This window comes from Pimephales promelas, chromosome 3 (assembly GCF_988280905.1).
Source record: "Pimephales promelas chromosome 3, fPimPro1.hap1.1, whole genome shotgun sequence".
Classification (NCBI taxonomy): domain Eukaryota; kingdom Metazoa; phylum Chordata; class Actinopteri; order Cypriniformes; family Leuciscidae; genus Pimephales; species Pimephales promelas.
In genome coordinates this window covers 30,569,217-30,579,932 of record NC_142771.1, presented here as the reverse complement: position 1 = coordinate 30,579,932, position 10,716 = coordinate 30,569,217, and the positions used below count along the sequence as shown (strand labels likewise).

The 10,716-nt window shown below is 38.6% G+C and overlaps 1 protein-coding gene across 1 annotated transcript; it reads left to right on the top strand.

Moving 5' to 3' along the window:
* Nucleotides 1-2,972: 2,972 nt before the first annotated feature.
* Nucleotides 2,973-8,997, top strand: grifin (galectin-related inter-fiber protein). The gene is made up of 4 exons (XM_089127682.1): nucleotides 2,973-4,206; nucleotides 6,528-6,607; nucleotides 8,154-8,316; nucleotides 8,623-8,997. The coding sequence occupies exons 1-4, from the start codon at nucleotides 4,195-4,197 to the stop codon at nucleotides 8,785-8,787; spliced, it is 420 nt and encodes a 139-aa protein (XP_088983808.1). The 5' UTR covers nucleotides 2,973-4,194; the 3' UTR covers nucleotides 8,788-8,997.
* The last annotated feature ends 1,719 nt before the right edge of the window (nucleotides 8,998-10,716 follow it).

The window sequence follows — 10,716 nt, the reverse complement described above, 5'->3', positions numbered from 1 at the left end:
ATCAGATCGCTCGATGCATGCCCCTTTCTCTGTAGGCACATGTGAAGGCACCGGCAGAGGCAGTTGAGTTGTTGCCATGGATATCTGTTAGGATAGGGCAGCTGATGGATTTTGCATAGTCATGTTCAGACAGCAGCTGGGGCAAGTAGAGCTAATATGGCTCCCATCTGGACTTAGTTACCCTATTGTTTTGATGCATCTGTCCATCTGTTGTATATGTATATGCATGTGAGCGAATCTGAGCTTTTTGTGAAAAACAGATCCACATGAATGTGTGTTTTAAATCCGAATTTGAGTCATAAAGTTGCTTTGGGGAAGATGTACTCATAAATAGCTTCATATGCTGGCGACTGTGGCATCAGAATAGATTTGGTGGGGAAACAACTTGTGCAGTGTGAGGGTTTCTCACATATTTAATAATTTATTTATGTAAAAAAAAAAAAATTATCCGCAAAATGAATACAGTTTTATTTATTTTTTTACGTGCTAGAGGGCCAAAAGTAACATAGTGTACCTTCAAGACATTAACTAATGGGACCCTATTGTAATGTGTTTCTATAAATTCAGGTCGTGAAATTCACGTGGCTAAATTCATGCAAGACGTGCAAAATGAGCCAGAGCCCGACACTGTTTCCTTGTCTGTCCTTCTACACGTTGAAAATCATAGGATGCCATCGTTCACATGGCACAAGTGGGATGATTCATAATGCTTTGACTGTCACAAAGAACGGTCCACAAGAGCAGCCTGTTGTGTGACCTCTGTCAGGCGAAGGGTGAGAAAATGCTGTCAGAGCTCCATCAGGCTGCTCTGCTAGTCCTGCTGTAGTCTGCTCCCATCTGCACCATATGGCACATATTCACAAGGCTCTGAGAAAGTTGCATCGCACAGCATCATTATGTAAATGGAGATGCTGAGATCGGTGGGGGCCTTGCACACAAGGTCAAAACTTCAGCCTCTTCTCATTATTATGCACACAGGACGGAGCAAACAAAGACACGGCATTATGACACAGTGAATAATGGAGGCCTTTTAAAAATGGAGACATGGTTGATGCATGTTTGTCTTTTTTGTCTAGACTCTCTTGGGAATGAGAGCTTTAAACCCTGAAACAGGACTGAGATGTAAACAACGCACTGGGGTTTGAAGGAATCAGGTCTTGAGAATCATTTTATGGGGTGTTTTATGAACTGATCTGTGACATATACTGGCATAATGTATAGCCTGCTTGTTTATACTGTAAGTGGAAGTAGAATTTGTTTGAGGCTCTTTTAGATTTCACTTTTATTTATGGAGCGTAATATCGCTTTAGCAGAGACCATGTTTGCTTTTAGTACAGTCAGTGGGAGTATCGGTAGTAATGACGCAGTTCACAGGACTTTTCTCCCAGGCCCTGACGTTTGGTGAGTTATTCCTTATTAATAGCTCCATCTTGTGTGAGTAAGAGAAGTGGAAAACGCATATATTTGGCTGCCCATATAAACAATAACATTGGGTTATGTGTATGTTGGTATGTGCATCTTATGGCCAATGGTTAGAGTTAGTGTGAAGCTGATAACGATAAAAAGGACAGAAACTCTATTGAATGTCTCGCTCCCTCGTTACCAATCGTTTTGTGGTGTCTATTTTGGTTTGATTACCCATAGCAACAGGGTTTTTCATTTCACACAATAGGTTTTTCCTGTATTCGCTGTGAATGAAAGTTAATCTTTGTCGCCCTCTCCTGGCCAAGTGTAGTAGCCAACCTGATCTCACAGAATTCCGTGAAATGAACACGGACTCTTAACTCAAAATCCGTTGCAGTTTCACGTTTTCGCAAAAAAAAGTCCGTGATGTGCCCACGGAATTGATGCCTATGTAAGTCAATGACAGGCAGCATCCGTGGCTGTTACAACACCCGAGCGCTCCCCCAATTGACGTCGTAGTTAGCCCTCTCCATAACTCTAATATTCTGACAGAATTGACTGAATATTTATTCTTGCAGGGCAGCATGCAACATTCACAAAATTAACCTTCATTTTAAATTATTTTATTATTGAAGGTATTAAAGATGTAGGGAAGATATGCATGCACTTTCAAAATGTGACTGTAAGAAACATCATAATGTTGCCTGGGTTTATGTTCCCTGAAAATTAAAACATAGAAAATCCACTATGTATTAAATTCAATTAAATAAATATAATAAATAATAAACTGTCAGTAATGTGCATTGTCTACTCTACAGTGTATCCACCAGTCTTGCCATGTAAAAGTTTATTGCATTTATTCCTGTTTTATATCCAGATTCACTGAGACCCCAGGCAGATATAGCATGTTATCAAGTTTGTGATCAGATTATAAAGATGCTAAGCAACACAAAGGTCAGTAACGGCTTATCTGTGCACAGCTGTGCACTGATGAAATATGTAATATTGTGATGCCAAACAACATCTGAACATATGAAGGTTGCCAGCAGAGATCTACAGCATATGTGTAATGTTAGCTTACGTGACTCAGTCGTTCATCTTCTCCACAGAATTCCCCCGGTGGCTTAGATTCTCAATAAAAATGTATGTATGGTAATAAATGGAGAATGAAATGTCGCCTAAAGTGATTTTCTGGAATGAGACAGAGGGCAGGCAACACAAACACCGGACTCATACATAGGTAATTATCTAATTAAACCATGAGTATTACACAGTAACTTTATTCTAAAAAGAGATACGGTGGATCAACCTTCCCCCATCCTCCATACAACCTCAATGGACAGTTCATTTCACACTCTTTGACCCAGTGCATTCATGCATGTGTGTATTCAGATATGCACTTTATTTAACGCCTTCAACTGTTTAATTACTACACTATTGCATCTGTCTATCAAGCTAGCTATGTCTGTCTACGTAATTATTAATAACGTAAGACACGCACTTAATTTCTAAATTCCTTCAGACTTCACCAGAGAGTGTTTAATATCTCACTACGACACCGACATTAGAAGCGACACGATTTGTCACAATGCTTTGTGATAGTTCAATGTAGTTGATGGTTCATATTAGCATTCTGTTTAGACCCCCACCCAGTTACAAGCCATTTGTTGTCAGTGTGTGTCTGCGCTGGTGTTCCCCGAGAGGCACCTCACAGCCTCATATGAGATGTAATCTAGCAGGACGGAGCCCCTGGCATGCATGGAGATGACAGTACTGTGATCAGATGCTGTTGTGTCCTTCTCCTCTATCTCAGAGGTATAGGGGGTGCCTTGCCAAATGATGAGAACAGCAGAGGAGCCAGGGGCCATGTATGTAAACACACACACACACACTGAACGATGCAAGTTATACGATCTGGCTGAGATTAGGTGGTATTTTCCAGTCTCCTCAATAGTCCGCTTAGAAGAGTTTTTAGTTGCTTTAACGGTGTGCAAAAACTGACATTGTTTTATTTATGAACTCCTATAGTAACGTTCTGGCCTAGGCCGTGTAGAAATTCAGAGTATTTTGCAGCTGTAAGCAGAGACATACACTCGCCCCTGATGAGATTTAGTGAGCCATTGTGACTAAACGCAGACAGGAAATTCCTGAGGGCTGGCAGATTTGATAGGCAATAAAGCCCAAACAGACACCCACATGGATAGTTGTTTAATCCCCAGGATCAGCAGCCAATCGTTTACCGTTACAAAAACGTGAAAAAAGTCACATGGCACCTCTCGCTCATTGCTGATGTCAACAATTCCTCTGCGCCAGCTCCTACGGGAGTCCCGAACGGCTGACATACGGTCATCAAAATCACATTATCTTCCCCTGGATAATGTATACACTCCATTGGCTGAAAAACAAATCCCGTGATTCATTTCGATAGTGATGTTTTGTGTTTCATAATGAGCGATGGATCATTAACCACATCATATACGATATCCATTAGTGTTTATGCAACTGGTGAAGTACCTGATATTCTCAGCCGGTGATTTGGACCTAATGTTATTTATTTCTGGTTGTCTGTTTTGAGCCTCCCATGTGGCCAAAGGCAAATCTATTGTATTGGATAGTATTTCTACACTTATTTTTTTTTCTATCCATGAAGCTGCCACAAACAAAAGCCTATTTTGCTGCCTTTGTCCTCCTAAGCTCACCCTCACGTGGTGTCCCACACACTTTAAATGACCCCTCACTGCCAAAACACATCCAGCTGGAAGCTGATCAATACACGGCACGGCCTACGAGATGGCATTACAGGTAAGCAAAACACCCTCCGCTAACATGCGAACAGAGTCAGCTCATGTTTGCTTATTGTGTTCAGCAATGCCAAGATTTTCAAAATTTAATACTAAAATGAAACTTTTGCTGATAATTTACTCACCCCCATGTCATCCAAGATATCCATGTCTTTCTTTCTTCAGTCAAAAAGAAATGAAGGATTTTTCCAGGGAATCAAAATGAACGAATCTTTTTTTCCGAGTCATTTGGTTCATTCAACGAACGAAATGAACAAATTGACTCAGAAAATGATTCGTTCATTTTGATGAACGAGTTCAAACAGGAGACTCACGAACGCACATCACAGAACAGAGCAAGGCGACCATTTGAGCTTATAAAACTTAAACTTTGTTATCTATGTTTTAAATGAGCGATCGTTTCGCTTGATAAGACCCTTATTCGTCGTCTGAAATTGTTTAAAGCCCATCTGAACAGTTTGCAGTATGCACTGAAACGGTCATTTTGACCTTGAACCGTTTGGTTCCCAATGAAGTCCATTATATGGAGAAAAATTCTGGAATGTTTTCATCAAAAACCTTAATTTCTTTTCAACTGAAGAAAGAATGACACGGACATCTTGGATGACGTGTGGGTGAGTAAATTATCAGCAAACGTTTTTTTTTTTTTTTTTTTTTTTTAAGCAAACTACTCCTTTAAACATTTAAAGAGAAAGTGTTGATGTGATTACAGCAGTTTGTGGTCTGGCATATTAAATTTTAATCTCTTAAACCAGAAGCAGGTTTAGATGATAAATATTTGATTTAAAATGTGCACTCACTTGTCCAATGAGATGACAAGGTGACTTTTCTGCATATAGCTCATTGCCCGTTCTCTCACACTTGCTCTCTTTCTCTGCAAGCTAAACTAATGATGCTTTAATTATTTTCCATGTGGCTGCACTCAAAGTAATGGGGACATTAAAATAGGCTCAGTTTCGATCTAAAGAACACTCCATCACTAGCAAAACACCAGAAATCAGCTCATTTTCCTTTCTAAAGTCATTGGGAGGCTTTTAAAAATCAATGGCTTTTGGTGCAGCTCCAAATTTGCAATTTTAAAGCAAAATTTCACAGATACTGGTTCTGCTTGCATCCTCTGCGCTTATCTTTGCAAAGCAGTTATTGGAGCCTGACGTTCAGCGTTGATGTGATTTTTGCAATTTCCCTTCGGTAACCCCAAGAAGACCATGCTGTTATAAACGTGGTTCATAATCCAGATAACAGAGCATGTGGCACGGCACAGATGCACATCTAAGTCTCAGATGAAACAGGTGCTGGCCAATGGAGTTGAATTGATACTGCGGATGCAGGCGGCGTCTCATCTCTCTCCTCTCATGTTTTTTCCAGTCGTCAGCGTCACTGAGTTCATTCTCTTTCAACCAGCAAGCCCAGTATCTTCATATTGCCCTGGGGTGCGTTTCCCGAAAGCATCGTTCGCCAACTGTGGTCGCAAGTTACGTCGTTACCAATAGAGTTCAATTGAAATTGTGACAAACTTGCGACCATAGTTGGCTAATGATGTTTTCGGGAAACGCAACCCTGTTCATGTGTCATCTAAACTGCTTTGTTTTTGTTCATGCTATGGCTCCATACATTTAGCAATTTGGGAATTGGGATTTTGCTGACCTTACTGGGTAATTCATATTTTCCCTACTACTGCCAACAAAAAAAGGGGGGGGGGGGATTTCTTTCAGGGGTAACGTATGGGATCAGTTAGGCCTATACTCAATCAGTTATCTGTGTGAAATGCAACTGCTTGTTAGATTATTAATGTGACAGATAGCTTCAGGCCACAGAATATTGCTTTAACATCTTCATTACTTTCTCAAATGGCAATAGCCGTGTAGTAAAGCAGAGGTCATTGTTGATAAAGTCAGAGATGAGATTCCTGTATGAATGCCTGTCGTAATTGTGCAATTGTAGCCTCTAGACTAGACCGTGTTAGGTTTATTAATCTGCTGATATTTGGTCATTCAGACATTATCAGGATCTCCTTCCCGTCCTTCCAGGTCCTAAATTTACCAACAATAGGCTCAAATATATATATATATATATATATATATATATATATATATATATTTCCAATCCTGTTCATCAAGGTCCACTGTCCTTCAGAGTCAAATGAGCCAGCAAATCAAAGTTTTGTGACACCCCTGATCTATATCTCTATCAACCACCCTGCTCTCTAGTTATCAGTATCATCATTAACATCAGCCTTTGAAAACCCCTAAGTGGATTGACCCCCACTCTGTACTATTTAGTGAAATTGATTATGCTTGTTATTTTGTTTGTTTTTATCAGTTTGAGGCGTCCTGTCCCAATGGACTATGTCCAGGATGGAGTGTTATCCTGAAAGGAGAGACTCCAGCAGAGGCCAACAAGTAAGTCCTTACCCTCTCTATAAAGCTCATTGTCTAATGGAAAAGGAGTTGTCTAAAAAGAAACCTTGAGTATTGTGCTAATGGCAAACCATAGATAATATTTGCTTCTTTTATCGCTCTTAAGAATGGACAATGAGATGGTAACACTGTACAATAAGGTTCAACAGTTAACTATGTTATTTAGCATGAACTAATAATGAACTGCACTTATATAACATATATTAATCTTTGTTAATGTTAATTTCAACATGTATTCAAATTTTGTTTACATTTTAAAAAGTTTGTAGTAAGTTTTGTGCTTTGATGTTGGCTTGGAAAAGCCTTGAAAGTGTAGTTTTAACAGCTTTAAAGCTCATTAATGTATATTTACTTGGTTCAAGTAATAAAGTATTCTCGTGAGCGTATAATATGCCATTGAAAATACATACAGGTAAGGGGTTCTAATGTCGGTCGCCATGTTGCCCCTCCATCTTGAAAGTACATTAGCCAAAGAGGGACATACCCGTTAATTCAAGCTTCGCCTTTCACGCGTTTGAGTTAACACTCATGGCCGAGGTCGAACTGGAAGCCATGTTAATCTTGGACTACATTGGCCACCGTAGGAGTTAAAACTAAATCGAAATTGAGAGGAACAGAAACTAATATTCATGGATGGTCATATACCTTTTCACCGCTAGATGGGGGTAAAAATCACACAGTGTAGCTTTAACCCTTAAACAGGCAAGAGTGGCAAATGATCAGCAACATATCCAAGGAATTTTTTTAAATATTTGATATATTTTGGATTTTATGAGTATCTCTCTGTTGCCCTATTAGGGTATAAAAAAAGCCGAAGTCATCAATATTTTTATGATTTATTTGATAGAAAAAAAGATTAACGTGCAAAATATATCATATTTTAGAAAAATCTACACAAAGTCTTCAAGGGTTAGTTCACCCAAAAATGAAAATTCTGTCAGTATTTACTCACCCTCATGTTGTTCCAAACCTCTATGTGTTTATTTGTTCTGCTATATACAAAGGAAGATATTTGGAAGAATGTTTAATCAAACAGATCTCATTCCCCATTGACTAGTATGTTTTTTTTCTCCCTACTATGGTAGTCAATGGGGAATGAGATCTATAACTTGTCAGATTTTAATGCCATCATTGCAACATGCGTGTAGCTCATTTTTTGGATATTTTTAACTCAATTATTACATATGGCACCTTTAAGTAGAACGGAAAGCCAACATAAAAAAATGTCAATACAATCATAGGAGACACTCATGCATGTGGCAATTCATTTATGGGCAATTTTCTTGAGAATGCTGAACAGAACAGATTTATCAAACCAGATGTGCTTCGATTATTATTCCTTTTATAGAGACAAACACAAGCTAAAACATAATCTGTGGCAAACGTGATTTTCTTTCAGCATTTCGGGTTAAAATTCACTTGACAGAAAAAAACACAAGTGCCTCATCTCAGCACAAGAAGCTGTCTCAGGATAAGTATTGGCCAGCATGATTGGTTCATTATAGTTCTTTCTTTCTCTGTCCTTAAGGTTTGAGATCAATTTCCTATGTGAACAAGATGACAGAATAGCCTTCCATTTCAACCCCCGCTTCAATGAGTCCGATATCATCTGCAATTCCTACCTGGCCAACCACTGGGGGGAGGAGGAGAGGTGCAGCAACCTCCCTTTCGGAGTAGAGGAGCCTTTCCAGGTGATAAAGCATCATTTGGTTATACTTTATTTTAAGGTGTCATTGTTCAGCCCGTTCTCATCCCAGGGCGTCATATACTCACCCTTTTGCGTCAATATATGGGCCAGAAGGCACCTCCTAGTGGTCTAACCCTAACACTACCACAGACCTAAACCTACCCATAACCGAAGCGTGTTATATTGACGCTAAAGGGTGCCATGTGCGTTGGATGTTAAAAGCGTCACTATATGACGCCCTAGGATGAGAATTGCGAATTGAATTATGAGTGAGTTATTTAATCAGCATCAACTCCCTGTCTCTCAACAGATTGAAATTTACTCTGACAATGATAACTTCCATGTTTACATTGATGAAGTGATGGTGATGCAGTATAAACACCGTGTGGAAGAGCTGAACACCATCACAAAAGTACAAGTGGTGAACGACGTCAATATCTCCTCTTTAGAGATCACCAAAAAACACTTTTTCTGAGGGTGGGCCGTAAGGACAAGCAGGCGACTCATTTGGAACAGGCCGTTTCTTTGTTTAACAGTGTTATTGTTTTAGCTTTTTTTGTTTTTTTGCATTTCTGTTCACACACCTTTCATGCCTCTTGAGGTCATCTGCTTGTAAAGGTGTGATTATTGGTATTGACATACCTTAGCTGAACTACATATTCATATGAATCTGTGAATAAACGAAAGGCTTAAAAAAAGATTTATGAAAGACTCATTTGGTCAGAGTGTTCTGCGTGAATTCCTGGTTTCATATTAGTGTCCAAAAAAGATTCTGGAGATCCATCTGGGCTGACTTATGAGAAAATGTTCTAAGAAATCAATACTAAAGATATGCTTACATCTCACTGAATGTGAGAATTTCAATGAGCACGGAAGCATTTACCGTAGAATAGAAATATATCATGATACACGTACTGACATAAAACACTTCAACCAGTTTTCAAATAAAAAAATCTTATAATGATTATTAATTTATATGTAGAAACTGTACAAATGACAAATAAATCAAAAACTGGTTAACTTTAGATTTTTTTTCACTCTTTAACAGAACTTCATATGACATAATATAGAAACAGTATTGATTTTTATGCTTTCCTGTTACAAATGTAGGATTGGTAATTCTTTTCTCTTTTTTCAAATACAGTGATATTCTGAAATATCATTGGATTTAGAATGAATTCTATGTGAATGCATAATAATGTATTGCATTCTTCAATCTTTAGTGTCACATATCCTTCAGAAATCATTCTAATATGATGATTTACTGCTCAAGAAACATTTCTTTTTATGATCAGTTGAATATTTTTGAGAAACATGTAGTACTTTTTTATTCTTTTATGAATAGAAAGTTCAAAAGAATTTAAAATAGAAGTATTTTGCAACATTATACAAGGGATATAACATTAACATTAACATATAACATCGTACTAACCCCAAACCTTTGAATAGTAGTGGTCAAACACTTCTTTTTCAATCAGTGATAATGCAGTGTTCCCATTTTTGGTCTGTAGCCTGACAGCCACAGGCAGACTAAATATAGCAAAGAGATATAACAAAGTACATCACATCATATTATGCTGTTTATAACCTGAAAGCCCATAATAGAAATAGCTCATAATAGGCTGTTTAATGGCAGAAAATATCTATGTAAAGTATACTTTCTTCAATAGATTTTTGCTACAATTTTAAGCTGTGCCGGGGGAAAACCTGTGGCGACCTTTTCCGTGTAGAATAAACCAAAGTTCTAGAAAATCTCTAATTCGGGTGGAAACTATTTAATGGTATTCATCAAAAGTGTTGTTCATGTCGTTATGTGCACAACTTTTTAATTATCAAAACATTAGCTAGTAGTTTAATTACGCGGCCGTGTGTGTGTGTGTGTGTGTGTGTGCGTGCGTGCGCGCGCGGGAGCCATGAGGTGAATGAGAAAACTGCGAATCCCATTACATCAGTGACATGCATCGCCTCCGTCAGCAGAGTGTGTGTGTGCCGTGTGTGTGTGCCACTGCCACATCCGCAGACACTCGTTTCTTCCCCTCAGTTGGAGATGAAGGAGAAACACACTGAACACAGTCCGTCCTCTAACTGCACCTGCTACTGCACACACATCGGTATGTACTTATATTTCTCTTGATGCGGTTTACATTGTAGATTAAATAATTACTCTACGGCATAAGTTAATAAGGAGAAAGTGACACATGCGTAATATGTCAGTGGAAAATCGCTGGTAGGTAGGCTAGTACATAAAAACAGCTGGATTTACGACACTACATATTAAACGTTTTATGTTTAAGCAGCTATTAAATATAGATAATTGTTGCTCCATGATCCTTCACTTCCGAGAGTTTGCGTTATTCACTATTTAATTCTGAGTGATATTGAAGGAAAAAAATCAGCATGCAAT

Bases quoted from the DNA above. Each gene is read 5' to 3' on its own strand.
- grifin (XM_089127682.1), top strand. The intron at 6,608-8,153 runs GTAAGTCCTTAC...TCTGTCCTTAAG, and splicing joins ACTCCAGCAGAGGCCAACAA to GTTTGAGATCAATTTCCTAT. The intron at 8,317-8,622 runs GTGATAAAGCAT...GTCTCTCAACAG, and splicing joins GAGTAGAGGAGCCTTTCCAG to ATTGAAATTTACTCTGACAA.